Source organism: Hemitrygon akajei, chromosome 5, assembly GCF_048418815.1.
Source record: "Hemitrygon akajei chromosome 5, sHemAka1.3, whole genome shotgun sequence".
Classification (NCBI taxonomy): domain Eukaryota; kingdom Metazoa; phylum Chordata; class Chondrichthyes; order Myliobatiformes; family Dasyatidae; genus Hemitrygon; species Hemitrygon akajei.
Genome location: NC_133128.1, coordinates 166,917,275 through 166,934,681, shown reverse-complemented (window position 1 = coordinate 166,934,681; position 17,407 = coordinate 166,917,275). Strand labels below are relative to the sequence as shown.

Here is a 17,407-nt window from a genome sequence, read left to right as displayed (position 1 = left end):
TTAACCTGAACACATTTACATATATTTAGCATTCAGTGGAGACGATTCACATTTATGGTGATGCTCAGTTTACTTGATCAGAAGATATCTGAAGGTCAGTCTGGTTCAGGCATATTATTGGAAGTGGAAACAGGACAGAATATTTAAGCAATAAAAATATGCAGCTGCTGCGTTCCTGGCCTGGCACACATTCAATATGGTTGTCCACTCGGATAAAAAGAGGTAAATTACTGACAGTTAGGTTTTAGAATTTTGTTTGCTTGTGACTTCACGGTGGATAGCCTTTCAAATATTAAAATGGTTTGATTATTCCAATACCCAGCTGAGAGTGAATACATACTAACAGATATCATTTAATGTTAAATGAAATGTTACCCACTAGCTTTGCAAATGCTTAAGGAAAATATAAACTACTTAATATGAATAAAATGCAGTATGCATTTGGAAGGTCCTGGCAGGTTATTGTCCATTATATTTACATATGGTATCAATTGTACAATTTGCTTCGTGGTGTGGGTGGGGGAGCAACATTATCTGAAGTATGTCAGGATCTATAAATCTTTGTGAGTTAAATGGAAATGGTTTCCATTACAGAAAATTGGCTGACTGACAGAAGAAAAAGAGTGGGGATAAAGGGGCCTCTTCTGGTTGGCTGCCGGTGACTACTGGTGTTCTGCAGAGGGTGGTGTTGGATTTGCTTCTTTTTGGGTTGTACGTCAATGATCCGGATGACAGAATTGGTGGCTCTGTGGCCAAGTTTGCGGATGATACAAAGATAGACGGAGGGGCTGGTGGTGTTGAGGAAATAGGGCGTCTACAGAAGGACTTCGACAGATTAGGAGAATGGGCAAAGAAGCAGCAGATGGAATACAGTGAATGATCATGCACAGTGGTAGAAGGAATAAAAACAGATTATTTTCCAAAGAGGAAGTGAATCAGAAATCAGAGATGCAAAGGGACTTGAAAGTTCTAGTGCAGGATTCTCCAAACCAGGGGTTCCTAAACTGGGACCCACGGACCCCTTGGTTAATGATAGGGGTCCATGACATAAAAAGGTTGGGAACCCTGCTCTAAAGGTTAACTTCCAGGATAAATCAGTAGTAAAGAAAGTAAATGGAATGTTAGCATTCAGTTCGAGAGGACTAGAATGTAATGCTGAGGCTTTATAAGGCATTGGCCAGTTTGAACTTGGAGTGTTTGTGAGCAGTTTTGGGCTCTTTATCTAAGAAAGTGTGCTGGCATTGGCAAGGGTCCAGAAGACATTCACAAGAATGATTCCAGGAATGACCCAAGACTACGTACGTAACACTGATGCCTCTGGTCCTGTACTTGCTGGATTTTAGAAAAATGAGGAGGGATCTCATTAAAACCCACTGAATACTTAAGGGCCTAAAAAATGTGGCCAGAGAAAGGATGTTTCCAGTAGGGGAAGAGTCTGCGATCAGAGGGCATAGCCTCAGAATACAAGGGCATCCCTTTAGAGAGGAATTTCTTGAACCAGAGGGTGGTGAAGCTGGTGAAACTCATTGCCACAGATGGTTGTGGAGGTCAAGTCATTGGGATATATCAGAGGTTCTTGATCAGTAAGAGTGTCAAAGTTTATGGGGAGAAAACAGTTGAATGAAGTTAAAAGGAAATAAATCAGCCATGATGAATTGGCAGAGCAGACCTGATCGGCTGAATGGCCGGATTTGCTTGTATGTCTTATGGTCATATAGTCAGAATGTTACATTTCATCAAGCAACCAGCACCAAAATCTCTTCATAACTGTACTGAGTGTAAATGGCTTCCTTTATCGAGCATATAATTTCAATGACAGCTCTGTAATTTCATCCTTAAAATTTTAGTAAATGCAAATAAAAAATGCACAAGTTGTCTCTTAGTGCACAGGTGAATTTGGGTTTGGTCCAATTACTTTTGTATGCTGTTTTGCTTCATTACAGATAATCCAGCATCACAATGGCCAAATGTGCATAAATGCCATTACCAATATTATTCAACAACATTAATCCTAAAAAAAATTAGTTTCCTGTCTGCACAAAGTTAAAACAAAGCTCATGGTTTTAATAGTGAAATAAAAAGATTATTACATAGAACACAGAAAACCTACAGCACAATACAGGCCCTTCGGCCCACAAAGCTGTGCCAAACATGTCCTTACCTTAGAACTACCAAGGCTTACCCATAGCCCTCTATTTTTCTAGGCTCCATGTACCTATCCAGGAGTCTCTTAGAAGACCCTATCATTTCCGCCTCCACCACCGTTGCCGGCAGCCCATTCCACGCACTCACCACTCTCTGTGTGAAAAACTTACCCCTGACATCTCCTCTGTACCTACTTCCAAACACCTTAAAACTATGCCCTCCTGTGCTAGCCATTTCAACCCTGGGGAAAAAAGCCTCTGACTATCCACACGATCAAATTATTGAAAATAATTGAAAATTATTTAATTTTCAATAATTATTTAATTATTGAGAATTATAACTGATCAAAACTATAGAACTTTTGCTAAACTGAAACTGCTGCTGTTGTGGGGATGGAATGACAATCATGCAGACAATTTCCCATGACGGTATGGTGAGCAAAGTAACTATTCTTCACAGAACAAGGCTAGCAAAATGAGCCCTTGCTTTGTAAATTCTAAAAAGAACATCCCAGATGTTTTTCGGGGAAAAGATGAGGATATTTTTCTCAGAAACTGGACAGAAAGTCCATGAACTGATAAATGATTTTGGATTCATTCTTGTACAAATTTATCCAATAGGCTAACACAGAGTAGAATGAGAGGTTTTTGAATTAGTTCTTGGCATTTGGCTTAAGCAGATAATGGTAGTATCCATTTTAATGATTTTGTTGAAAATAAGATTTTTAACATACAGGTTTCAGCCTACATTACATGAATCATCAGATCTTGCTGCCTTCTAACCCGACACTGTAGAGATGATTTTAACTCAAAGAGTGGGGTATGGGACAAGTATTTTACTTTGGAGATGCTTGACCCATTTTCAGAGCTCTCTCTTTTACATACATTTCCAGGAACAACTTGCTAACTTTAGGATACTCGGACCAGATAGACCAGGGAATTGCAGGCAGACAGTCAGTTCAGTTGCAAAACATGGAAGCATTTCCAGGTGAGGATTGGCGGAGGGATGCAACTACAGAAACACTTTCACCCAAGGCTGGCGTCTGCCCTACGACTGAATACAAGACGCACCTGTCACAACTGGAACGAGATTCCAGTAGAAGCGGTAGAGACAGGTTCGGTATTGTCATTTAAAGTAAAATTGGATAGGTATATGGACAGGAAAGGAATGGAGGGTTATGGGCTGAGTGCAGGTCGGTGGAACTAGGTGAGAGTAAGCGTTCGGCTTGAACTAGAAGAGCTGAGATGGCCTGTTTCTGTGCTGTAATTGTTATATGGTTATAAACTATTCAGATTAAATGGCCCTGATTTACACATGTTTATGGGGCTCTGATGAAATCTGATAAATCATTGCTAAATATCAGTCAAGACTTCACGCTGATTTAATGCAAATAGTTCCACAAGTCAAAGCAGGTGTCTCCAGCTCAATAATGACTCAGAGTATTTTTTTGGAGTGTGAAAAGTTACGGCTTATTTATTTTTCAAGATCTGGGCTTTATTTACAAAGTTAGCATTTATTGTCCATTGTAAATGTTCTTTTGCCTGTTCTTTAAATATGTCTCCTCATGGGCTTCTCACAATGCTGACGGGTTGAGAGGACAAGGATGCAAAACCAAAAATGAATTCCCAGTGCCAAATCCCCTTCCAGCTCGTTAAGCTTACCGATTTGTCATGGAGGAACAGAGTACACAGCACAAACAAGTAGTCCGTGTTAAACTGTCATTCTGTCTGATAGCATCAACCCACACCTGGCCTACAGTATTCCATACCCCTCCCATTCATGTACTCACCCAAACTTCTCTTCAGTGTTAAAATCAATCCCACATCCACTGGTAGCCTGTTACACACTTGTACCACCCAATAAGTGAAGAACTTTCCCCCTCAGGTTTCCTTTAAATACTCCACCTTTCACCCTTAACCTTCAACCTCTAGTTCTAGTCTCACCCAACCTCAGTGGAAAAAGCCTGCTTGCATTAATCCTATCTATACCCCTCATAATTTTGTATATTTCTATCAAATCTCCCACATTCACCTGTGTTGCAGAGAATCAAGTACTAATCTATTCAACCTTTTCCTATTACTCAGGTCCTTGAGTCCCAGCAACGCTCTTGTAAATTACTTCTGTACGCTTTCAAAGTTATTCAGGTATTTCCAGTAGGTAGGTAACCAGAACTGCACACAATATTCCAAATTTGGCCTCACCATCATCTTATACAACTTCAACATAACATTCCAACTCTGGAACTCAATATAGACAAAAGACAATAGGTGCAGGAGTGGGCCATTCGGCCCCTCGAGCCAGCACCACCATTCAATGTGATCATGGCTGATCTTCCACAATCAGTACCCTGTTCCAGCCTTCTCCCCATTTCCCTTGACTCCACTATTTTTAAGAGCTCTATCTAACTCTTTCTTGAAAGCATCCAGAGAATTGGCCTCCACTGCCTTCTGAGGCAGAGCATTCCATAGATCCACAACTCTCTGGGTGAAAAAGTTTTTCCTCAACTCTGTTCTAAATGGCCTACTCCTTATTCTTAAACTGTGGTCTCTGGTTCTGGACTCCCCCAATATCGGGAACATTTTTCCTGCTTCTAGCGTGTCCAATCCCTTAATAATCTTATGTTTCAATCAGATCCCCTCTCATCCTTCTAAATTCCAGTGTATACAAGCCCAGTCGCTCCAATCTTTCAACATATGACAGTCCTGCCATCCCGGGAATTAACTTCGTGAACATACGCTGCACTCCCTCAATAGCAAGAGTGTCCTTCCTCAAATTTGGAGACCAAAACTGAACACAATACTCCAGGTGTGGTCTCACCAGAGCCCTGTGCAACTGCAGTAGGACCTCTTTGCTCCTATACTCAAATCCCCTTGTTATGAAGGCCAACATGGCATTAGCTTTCTTCACCGCCTGCTGTACCTGCATGCTTACTTTCAGTGACTGATGAACAAAGACACCTAGATCTTGTTGTACTTTCATTTATGAAGGCCAATGTTCCAAAAGCTTTCTTTACAATCCTATCTACTAGTGGTGTCACTTTCAAGGAATTATTGATGTATATTCCCAGATCCCTTTCTCTTGCTGCCCTCCTCAGTGCTCTACCATTCACTGTGTAAGTTCTACCCTGGTTTGCGTGATACCTTGCAAATGTCTGCATTAAGTTCCATCTGCCACTTTTCAGCACATTTTTCCAGCTGGTCCAGTTCCCACTGCAACCTTTGATAGCCTTCCTCACTGTCCACTACACCCTCAATCTTAGTGTTATCTGCAAATTTGCTGTTCCAGTTTGCCACATTATTGTCCAAGTCATTAATACAGATGAGAAACAATAGACCTACCTGCATAGCCTAACTAAGTACTGTAACTGCAGAGCATTTTAAGTATGGTACACACTGCAGTTACTGAGTATTTAAAAAAGGAATGAACGGAGTAGCGGTCAAGTGGGATATGTTGCCCTGATTGGGATTAAACTTCTTGAGAGTTGTTAAAGTTGCACTCATTCAGGTATGCAGATGAAATTTAATCTCATCCTTGACTTTTGCCTTGAAAGTTGCTGTGATATCAGAAGATGTGCCAGTTTCCACAGAATACACAGAATCCAATCAGCTCTTGTAACCAACGATACGATTGTGGCTGGTCCAATCAAGTTTCTGGTCAGTGGTAACCCCAAGCATGTTGTTGGTGAGGGAGTTGGTGATGGTGATGGCAAAAGATCATTACTTCTGATCTGATGAACCAAAACAAAATCATTGATGAAGAAGCCGATGCAAATGGTTGGACGTATGACACCAGCCTGAAACTCTTGAGAGATGTGCTGGAGGATGATTGATCTTCAACAACCATAGCCATTTTCTTCCTTAAACTAAACTGGGTACTAGCAAACAAGTTAATGGCAGAAAGTGGTGCACAACACTTTCCACCACTTTTCTGAAGATCGAAAGCTCTCTGACTAAGCAGTAATAAGCCCGATTGGATTTGTCCTACTTCTGCGAACAGGTATCTGAGCAATTTTCCACATTGTCATATGGATGCCTATATTGTAACTGCATTGAAATAACAAGCTGGAGAACTAGTTCTGGAAACAAAGGTCTTCGCTACTACAGCTGGGGTGTTGTCAGGTACTATACACTTTGGCTATGTCCAGTGCTCTCAGCTTTTTCTTGACATCGCTTGGAGTGAATCATATTGATTGAAAATTAGCTTCTGTAATGGTAGAAATCTCAGGAGGAAGCCAAAATGATGCATCTATTCATCACTTTTGACTGAACACATCTGCAAGTACTTGAGCCTTGCCTTTAGCACTCACTTGTTTGTTCACATCGTCACTTAAAATGGGGATATTCTAATGTCACTAAAACATAATTATGAAAAAATTCTGGAACTCCTTGCAGAGAGCCTCCAGTGATTGATTTAAATATTACTGACTAGGATAGTAACAGAACATTAGTACAGCATTCTGCAAACCTAAGGTGATTAATGCTTTAGGTAGCACCATGTGTAGTATGGAGTTGCCAGCGTTTAATTTAATGGTCACTACTATCTTGTGGGAGTTTGGGTGGAGCAGATCATAACATAACATTCATCAACTGAACATATACTTCCCAGAGAAAAAATAACTCTGATCCCTCCCCTATCCCTTGTGTGTAATTACGTGATCCAGAACATCATACTTCTGATAGTTTCTTCCCAGCAGAAAGAGCCATACTTTCTAAGACCTAGCACTAATTACCATTCAGATGAATTGCTAAATATATAACTATTTCATCTAGAAGAGACCATCTTTCAGTGGCATATTCCTGCTTTTAGATGTTAAAACTTTATAAACTCTTTGTGAGCTTCCAGTTGGGTACTGGTATCGATTATAACCAAAGTTTCAAAGACAAACTCAGCCACCTTCATCAGGGATGATGCCCGGACATATCCAGTCAGATGGTATTTATACCCCCATAGTTCGTCCCTGCTGATTGGTTCATCCTCATCCAATCAGATTTCTGCTCTCCCACCTTGCTTACAATCGAATTCCAGTTCTTACTTAGGCTACGTCCACACTAGCCCGGATAAATCCATAACCGAAACTTTCTCTCTTTGTTTTGACCCTCCGTCCACACTGAAATGGCGTTTTCCTCCCCCGAAAATGGAGCTTTTCTAAAACACCTTCCAGAGTGTGTAAATTTGAAAATGCCGTTTGGGCAAGAGTAGTGTGGATGGGGTAACCGGAGATTTCTAGAAATGCTGTCATGACGTGCCGGAACAGATGGCGGCATTTCATTGTTTTCCTGAACACAACCCCCATTCAACTTAACAATTTCAGAACAGACAACAATGAGACTGAAGCCAGAAGAGTTAGAAATGTACTCATCAAATACTTTGACCCATAACTTACTGAATAAGTATACTCACTTTGCCCTGTTTTCTGTCCTTGCTTGTATGAAGGTGGTTTACCTATTTATGCAAGTACTTCTCTGACAATACATGTGTAACAGCCTAATGTAACGTTGTATGGAAATACAGACATGCTTTATACATTTAACAAGGTGCTTTATTTATGCAACAGAGTTAGTCAGTTTTTCAGTGTTCGTCGTCAGCCGGGTCCTACTGTCCGTGAACTCCCTGTCGGTTGCCTTCGTATGCTCCAGTATGTTTTTTTTTTAGTTTTCAGTCCTCCTGCATGAGAGCCAACAGCTGTCTGTCACTTGGCAAGTTCTTTTAAGTTTTTCTAGTCTGTAACTGCACAAACGCGCACTTTCACAGTGAGATTCAAGCATGTCGCTTGTTTTCTGTAGATGTGGCCTGCGCATGCCCAGTAGGAGGAGATTCGCCCAAATACCAGTTTTTATTGTAGACGGAGGTATTTTCAAAAACATTTGGTGTGGACGCCTATCGTTTTTACGCGAAACCGGTGTTTTCAAAATTATCCGGTCTAGTGTGGACGTAGCCTTAGAGAGAGTCCTTCATTTTTGTTAAATTTATTTTCCTCTGCTTACATCTCAATGGCTTCCTTTACCAGGTGATCCCAAAAGCCATTGGTGCAGCACAGTGGTTTTGTGACATCAGAGTCAATCCTCTGGCCATTGCAATGTTCTGCTACCGCTGATTTCTCTGGGTATCTACAATATTTTAGTTTTTACATTCTCACATCGGATATGGCTTTCTTGTTTCAAGAGGTGATTACATAGATTCTTCATAAATTCTTACAATGTGTAATTCCTACCTGCTCATACTACTGATCTAACATTGGACAAATCAAGACTGATGGGTCACAAGAAGTGTTTATATAACTATATCATTTTGTTATAGTGGCATTACCATTGTGTTTCTGAGAACATGCACAAGAGACAAACAGGTCAGAGAATGTACTGTTCTGATTAATTTACCCAAGTGCCACATCCTCCTCTCCAGCTATGAAATAGGAGTCTGATGGAATACTCACCACTTGCTTGGGTGAGTTCCAATAGCACTCAAGAAACTAGGCACTATCCAAGACAAAGCACCCCGCCCCTTGCCCAGCATCATAAACTCTCACCCCCATCACACCAGCACATATAAAAAACACTGCAATTGCTCTCTAAACTTCTATGACAGATCTTCAGAAACACACAACCTTTGACACCAATAAGGTAAAGGCGAACTGCTATTGTCCAACAAATCAGGGCAATGCTGCCTTCAAGAGCATTTACATTACTTACGGGCAGTAAATGGTGGCCTTGCTAATGACATCCAGGTGCCATAAACAACTAAGTAGGCACCATCTAAAAGAGATGGAGAGGGAGGGGGAGGGAGGCTGAGAGGAAGAGGAAGGGTAGGAGAGGCAAGGTGGGGGAGAGAGGAGAAGAGAGAGAGAGAGAGAGAGAGAGAGAGAGAGAGAGAGGAGAAGAGAGTGAGAGGAGGAGAGAGAGAAAGAGAGAGGAAGAGAGAGAGAGGAGGAGGAAGAGAGAGAGAGAGGAGGAGGAGGAGAGAGAGAGAAGAGAGAGAGAGAGAGAGAGAGAGAGAGAGAGAGAGAGAGAGAGAGAGAGAGAGAGAGAGAGAGAGAGAGAGAGAGAGAGAGAGAGAGAGAGAGAGAGAGAGAGAGAGAGAGAGAGAGAGAGAGAGAGAGAGAGAGAGAGAGAGAGAGAGAGAGAGAGAGAGAGAGAGAGAGAGAGAGAGAGAGAGAGAGAGAAGGGAGGGAGAGGAAGACAGTAACTTTAAGTTCCTCAGTGTTACCAATTCAGAGGACCTGGGCTTGAATTCAAGTGCAATTATGAAGAAAGCACAGCAGCACCTCTACTCCTTAGAAGTTTGTGAAGATTTAGCATGACATCTAAAACTTTGACCATCTTCTATAGATTTCTGTGGGGAGTAGCCTGACTGGTTGCACCAAAGCCTGGCATGGAAACTCGAATTCCCAAAAATGGAAAATCCTACAAAATCTGGCAGTTGCAGCCCAGGGCATCAAAGGTTACAGCCCAGGGCATCCCTCCCTAGGACTGAGCACATCTACAAGGAGCGCAGCCTCAATAAAATAGCCTTTATCATCAAGGACTCCCATCATCCAGGCCATGCTCTTTTCTCATTGTTGCCATCGGGAAGTAGGTACAGAAGCCTTGGGCCCCACACCATTAGGTTCAGGAACAGTTATTACCCCTCAATGATCAGACCCCTGAACCAGCATGAGTAACTTCATTCACCTGAGCACTGAACTGATTCTTTCTCTCTCTATCCCCCTCTCTTCCCCTCTCTCCCTCCCTCCTTCTCTCCCTCTCTCTCTCAAAACAAGACCAAGGTTCCTTAGACTTACTATCTTTGCCTTTTATTCTGACAGGAACATACAAACTCAACTCTCAAAATTTCACTTTGAAGGCCTCCCACTTAGCAAGTACATCTTTGCCAGAACACAACTTCTCCCAATCCACACTTGCCAGACTTTTTCTGATGCTTTCAAAATTGACCTTCTTCCAACTCAAAATCTCAACCCAAGGACCATACCCATCCCTTTCCATAATTAACCTGAAACTAATAGCATTATGATCACAGGAGACCTACTATCACACACTCTCTATATGGGACTTCCATGTACTGATTAAGGAAACTTCCCTGAACACAATTGACAAACTATTTCCCATCCAGCCCTTTACAGTATGGGAGTCCCAGTCTACGTGTGGAATGTTAAAATCACCTACTATCACAACCTTACGTTTCTTGTAACAGTCTGCAATCTCTCTGCAAAGTTGCTCCTCTAAATCCACTGGACTATATGGCCTTTAGTATAATTCCATTAAAGTGATCATACCATTTTTATTCCTCAGTTCTACCCATTAAGCCTCACTCTCCAGGATGAGCTTCCCAGTCTGTCCTGAACGAGCACTGCTGTGACACTTTCCCTAACTAGTAATGCCAGCCCTCCCCCTTAATCCCTCCCGCCCTATCACGTCTAAAACAACAGAACCCTAGAACCTTCAGCTGTCACTCCTGCAACCCAGTCTCACTAAAGCCAACAATGTCACAATTCCACATGTTGATCCATGCCCTAAGCTTATCCACCTTTCCTATAATAATCCTTGCACTGAAATATACATAGTTCAGAACAATAGTCCCACCATGCTCAATCTTTTGATTCCTGACCTTGTATGCAGGCTTGACAACATCTTTCTCCAGAGCCACTCCAATATCTGTTCTGGCGCTCTGGTTCCCATTGCCCTGCAACTCTAATTTAACACCCTCCCTCCTCCCCACCCGCAGCATTGGTAAATCTTCCCGTTAGGATATTAACCCCCCCCCCACCCCCCTCTAGTTCAGGTGCAAACAGTCCCTTCTATACAGGTCCCACCTTCCTTGGAAGAGAGCCCAAGGATCCAAAAATCTGAAGCCCACACTCTTGCACCAACTCCTTAGTCCTGTGTTATACTGTATGATTTTCCTATTTCTGGCCTCGCTAGCATGTGACACAGGCAGCAATCCTGAGATCACATTTCTGGAGGTCCTGTCCTTTAACTTAGCACCTAACTCCCTAAACTCACTTTGCAGGACCTCGTCACCTATCCTACCCATGTCATTGGTACCGACATGGACCACGACCTCTGGCTGTTCACCCTCCACATAAGAACGCTAAGCACTGAATCTGAGATATCCCTGACCCTGGCACCCTGGAGGCAACAAACCATCCAGGAAACTCATTTGTGTCTAAAGAACCTCATTTCTGTTCCCATTCTCTATCATCACAGCTCGCCTCTTCTTCCCCTTTCCCTTCTGTCCCACAGAGCCAGACTCAGTGCCAGAGACCTGCTCACTGTGGCTTCTCCCCGGTAGGTTGTGTCCCCACACCTCCCAACAGTATCCAAAGCAGTATACTTACTACTGAGGTTTATTATTCCACAAAGCTGTCCTTTTAAAGAACCAGACAAAGGGCAGATGGATAAGAGATTGGATAAGTTTTCAAGTTGGTTGTTGACTTTTTTCCTGTTTTTATTCTTCTCCTGTTCCTTTACCAAATATTCTTTTTCAATTATGTAGGTAGTGAAAGGAAAAGCAGATATTACATAATCTATACAATATTTTATATCTTTCCAAAAAAATTAATATAAGGCAGACTATTTAACTCAGGACCTAGTACAGCCAAAGTAGTGAGGCATTGGAAGGACATCCTTCTTGGTACGTCAGTGACATTTAATGAGGTTTTTTTTCATTATTTCCAATTAATTTGGCTCTTAGATTTCAGAAATAAATTAACTTTTAAAATCTCAGCTTCAGGGATGATAAATGTTAGGGATTGTTAGTTGGTAATAATGCAAATAAGAACTAGTCTCCAAAAACCTTGTTGTAATATAAACTGCAAGCAGTAAAGAGTTTTAAAATTAATAGGACAGCTTTGCAAACAGAAGTCAAGAGATAATGTGTACAGACAGGACCATAAGACAATCTTGATTTTGTAAGCCAAATGAGAGACAGCAGGCTACTTAATTGGTCTACATCAAACCAGGCATCAGACAGCTTCCAAAAAGTTATTTTGCGCCATTGTAATAGAGATCAAAGAAGATACCAGACCAGATTTATTTTGTCACTTAGCACATCAAACATGGCCATAGATATATTTGTTCTCTACTTAATTACGTACACAGATTCAGCCCTCATAACACAAATTTTGTGTGGCTGGGGTTTCTGTTCTTAGAAGATTTTACGCCATCTAGGTGAATGACTTAGTCCTGCAAATGTGTTTGAATATTCATAGATATCTTGTCAGTTAAGATGTGTCTTTATTGTAAATATGCAATCATTTTCCTGCACCCAGATTATTGAAATAAATGATGCCCCTGTAGGTAATGAAATCGGATTAAATTACCTGCTGGTATCTTTGACCTTAAGGATATAAAAACTCAATGTACTTTCAGTTCAGAGAGAGTCCTCTGTGTTTTTAGCAGGAGATAGTACTTCAGTAAGTCTCCTCCAGACTGCCTGTCTCTCATGATGAATAAAGACTTTTTACATCTACCATCTCCAGCCTCCAGTCACTCACACATTGTCATAACAATATAACTATCTTTCTTTTCACAAAACTTTAACCAAATAGGACAGTGGATGTGGAGTTAATGTGAACTCTGAAGCAGAGGAACCATGTTCTGCATAACCAGATCTGCACAAATTTCACGATTTGCAACAACTCAATGAAACACAACAATACCCAGATACGCCCTTAAAATTAAGATTTTTTTTTACAAGTAAAATGAAAATATTTTTGTAGGGTAGGGTAGCATGGTAATGTAGTGGTTGGCACAACACTTTACAGTGCAAGTGATCATTTCCTGCCGCTGTCGGTAAGGAGTTTGTACCGAGTGGGTTTTCTCCGGGTGCTCTGGCATCCTCCCACAGTCCATAGCAACTGGTAGGTTAATTGATCATTGTAAATTGTCCCGCGATTAGGCTATGTTTATCCATGGCCTCCTCTACTGTCCTGATGAGGCCACACTCTGGTTGGAGGAACAACACCTTATACTCTGTCTTGAGTAGCCTCCAACCTGATGGCATGAACATTGATTTCTTGAACTTCCGGTAATGCGCCCATCCCCTCCCCCTGCCCTCTCCTTCACCAGTCCCCACCTCCTTTCCCCTCTCTCACCTTATCTCCTTGCTGGCCCATCGCCTCCCTCTGGAGCTCCTCCCTCCTTTTTCTCTTCCATGGCCTTCTATCCCTACCTATCAGACTCGCCCTTCTCCAGCCCTGTATCTCTTTCACCAATCAACTTCCCAGCTATTTACTTCATCCCCCACCCTCCTGGTTTCACCTATCACCTTGAGTCTCTCCCTCCCCTCGCCCACCTCTTAAATCCACTCCACATCTTTTTTCCTCTCCAGTCCTGCCGAAGGGCCTCGGCCCGAAACGTTGACTGTACTGTTTTCCATAGACGCTGCCTGGCCTACTGAGTTCCTCCAGCATTTTGTGTGTGCTGTTTTGGATTTCCACATCTACAGATCCTCTCTTGTCTGTGATTTAAATCAGGGTTTGTTGGGCAATGCGGCTCAAAGGACCAGAAGGGCCTATCCTGTGCTCTACCTCAACAAATACATTTCACAGCAATAAGGAAAGGGTAAAATAGATCCAGTACAATGTAGTAATAAGTAAGTGTAATCTGCTCTCAAATGAAATTATTTTTTAAGAACCTTCCATGAAGTATGCCAGATTAGTGACATGACACAGAAACAGGCCATTCGCCCACCTGGGCAGTGTTTACCATCCACCACTCTTACACAAACACATTCTATTTTCCTCACGTCCCCATCAGTTGCTTGCCAGATCTACCTCGCACCTGCATATTCAGAGCAATGAGCAGTGACCAAATGACTCACCAACTTGCACGTTTTAGGGATGTGGAAAGGACGCAGAGCACCCGGAGGAAACGCATACCATGACAGGGAGAATTCAGACGGAGAGCACCAGAGGTCAGGATCAAACCCGGGTGACGGGAGCTGTGAGGCGGCACCCCTACAACCCTCCACGTCATGGAGGGGAATAAGTGTAGAGTAAACATCTGTTGCTTAATTAGCTTCATCAGACAATAAACCAAAATAAATAGAAATAAGGATTCTACCACACATTTCTAAAAGTGAAGAAACTTAAAGAAGAATAAGTGAAGCTATAAAAATGTACACAAATTGTTCAGAGAGGCAGAATATGAACTGGAAATGCTTGGAAAGCCTAAGGTAAGCACATTCCTCTATTTAAGATTGTACCACGGTTAGGAATAATAATTGTGATCATATTACATGTAAAGAAGGTTGAAAAGATTAATGTACCAAATGGTGACTAGTGTACTTGGAATTACACAATGAGAACAACGTGAAAGGAAATCCACTTTCACCGCTCAACACTGCATTCTGCATGAAAAGTTAAAATAGACTTGATTGCTGTTTTAGGCAGCCATCTATTACTCATGAAAAAGCAACTAATCAATCTTGGGGTTGGACCACATGATTAATGCTGATCATCGAAAATTGGGCTTACTGCAAAGTCCAGTTTTGTATGGTGGTGAACTGAGGGCCACAGGAACCAGTGACAGTTCCACTATCTACTGCTTTCTATAAAACACAGGAAGTTGTCGAGCTACATCTCGAATACCAAGATGCAAGAGAAATACTTAATCACCATAACATCTGAGGCCAAAGTTAGGTTGACTAAAATTCTTCCCTTTTTTTAAACTTTGAAAAGGAACATTTGAGAAAAATGGATGGTGCTTGTGGGATTTAAGAAAACTATTTGCAATAGGGTTCCTCCACAGCAATCTTTCAAGACAGATCAGGACTGCAGTACAAAGCCAGACATCAGGAAATGTATATAAACAAATACAAGACCTGATGTCCTGAAGCACTTGTGCACAATTCAATTAAAATTTAGAATGGATTTGCAGCTAAATTAATGGAGGAGATTTTTGGAACTGTAGGTTGCTACTGGAAAAAGAAGCAGCAGGGTATGCCAAGCCCTGCGGTCTTATCTTTCCAAACTGATGTTTCCTGAAAAAAAATAAATTACCTTTTCTTTCAGAACAAAATATATAAAATATAAGCTAGTGTTCAGTTAAATGACCATCTAATTTAGTAAATCACTTTATAATTTTTGCTACAACTTTAAAATTGACATCTGCATTACGGTTCTCAGTAAGTTCTCATATTCATGATTTGAAAAACATATTTGCATGCCACTTCCCTTTGCTAAACATTGCAGTTTAATTTTGGTCCAGGAATTGAAATGGAAGGTTTTTTTTATAGACATCACTGCATTTCAACATAGCTCAGTAACGTTATAATAAGGGAAAATTATTTTCTAAAAAGTCAGTCCACTACTTCCATAAAAGTAAAATATTGATAATGGGATGCATTATGTAGGAGGGTTTAAAGTTCAAATTTTTATACCAATGAAAAATTAAAATACCACATTCTTCCTACCAATGCAATATCAGATGTAATGGAGACACATGTTCCTGGCATACCTCTTTAGTACAATAAATATAGATTTCTTTTATACAGTATTCATTGTAGATAAATATATATAGATATATAAAGAGAGAGTTGTTTATGGTATGGTAGGATATACTCCCTGTTCTTAGGATAGTTTAAAATTAAAAGAACAATTCTCAACTCACAAAGGAAACGGAATAACTACAAATGCAATGGCATGCTGCACCCATTCTCCTCTCTCCCTTACACCAATTTTCTGACACAGATGAGAACCCCAACAGGACTCTTCCAGAACTGCTGAAATAAAGAATTAACCGGGGCCAGCATCAGAGTAAATGGATGGACTGAATTTGTCAGTTCTCTGTCAAGATAACAGAAAAACATTATACCTCAATGTTTAAACTTAACAAAAAGTTTTATTCATAAAATTACAGAATAATGACAAGTGCCTCATAATCATCTGTAAGTACTGATCTTATTCACAGCAGTTCTATATATCTTCTCCGTTGTAATGCTACCAGTTTTACAATAAAATACATTCATAGAATATTCTGCAAGTACAAATCATGCATGACTGTAAAACTAGATAGTTGGAAGAACACCAATATAAAAATGAAATGAAGACTCAGTCTGATACTTGTATGAAAACTCTTGTATATTTTTTAAGTTTGAAAATGAAAGTTCAAAAAAATACCTCTGTTCATACTAAGGAAGCTTGTTACAAATTAAGAGTTGCTTCATAAGCATACAGTATGGTACGTCAGCTGTTATAACATACCCTGGACTAGTTCAAACTTGTTGCTATGCATGGTAATGCTACTTTTCAGTTCCTTAAGCTACAAATCTCCAGCCGAGCGAGGTTTCAGTGAAGGCTTACATCTTGATATATCTAAAAACTTCCCTTCAATTTACTGTGGTTGAAAATTCATAAGTAGTATTCTTGCAGCAGTCACTTCCAAGTATGGTTAGTGCCTGGTATCAAGAATTTTTAACTACAGCATCTTGCATGAAACATACCTTGCATGGTGAGTGTATCCAACAGACTGTTTCTATCCTAAAGCATCAAAAGCTCAAACTTCTGCAGTCAGAATTCCTTTCCATCGCTGCGACGTATCTCTGTGTAAAGGTGGATGCTAGGAAACAGTGCGCTAGGGTAAGTTTAGACAAAGAGAAGGTAATTGCCGCAGAGCTCTAATTACTGCTGCTGATGTGCGAAACCTGATCTCAGGTGGGTGGGAAACTCGACTGCATCCCTGACGTCACAAATGCCAGTCAAATACAACCTAATATGACTTCCTTTCAAAATATTCCAACAATGCAATCTAAATATATTTATTTTTAACCTTGAAATGCAACTTCATTCACAAACGACGAATGTAACTATCTTAGTGCTTCTTTGTGTATGGGCTCACATAACTTCAGAACAGCTCAAGAATATTTCTCCATGTGCATGACAAGGTGGAAAATAAAATGAGGAAACCAATTAGCTCAGAGATCACAGTATTTGGGAGGTTGCTTTTTACATCTTTTTATATAATGGCATGAAGGGGAAAGAGCAGGTGAAAAGGCCCTCCAGTTTATAGAGAGTAGCAATCTGCTCTGACATCCTGACCCCCAGCAAACTGATTACCACATAGGTATTACACAGAAAATGCTGCAGGGACTCAGCAGGCCAGGCAGCACCCATGGAAAAGAGTACAGACAATGTTTCGGGCTGAGACTCCCTTATGCACGTTCGTCCATCGTCGTCGATGAAGACCTCGACACCATTAGTCACTTTGAGACTGGATGCGGTGTGTCCGCAGATGACTGGTCAGGCCAATTCGGCCACGGAATGTCCTGG

The 17,407-nt window shown here is 41.1% G+C and overlaps 1 protein-coding gene across 8 annotated transcripts in view; it reads right to left on the bottom strand.

Annotated features, from left to right (window-relative positions):
- The window catches only part of znf385b (zinc finger protein 385B), a 406,157-nt gene that overhangs the window by 160,033 nt on the left and 228,717 nt on the right, over positions 1-17,407 (bottom strand). The window contains exon 1 of one of the 8 annotated variants that reach the window (XM_073047100.1): positions 16,582-16,766. The exons of the other annotated variants lie outside the window; for them this stretch is intronic. Coding sequence (XP_072903201.1) covers positions 16,582-16,588 — 7 coding nt within the window. The 5' untranslated portion in view covers positions 16,589-16,766. Of the gene's footprint in view, positions 1-16,581; positions 16,767-17,407 lie in introns of those variants that run through there. 8 annotated transcript variants of the gene reach the window in all.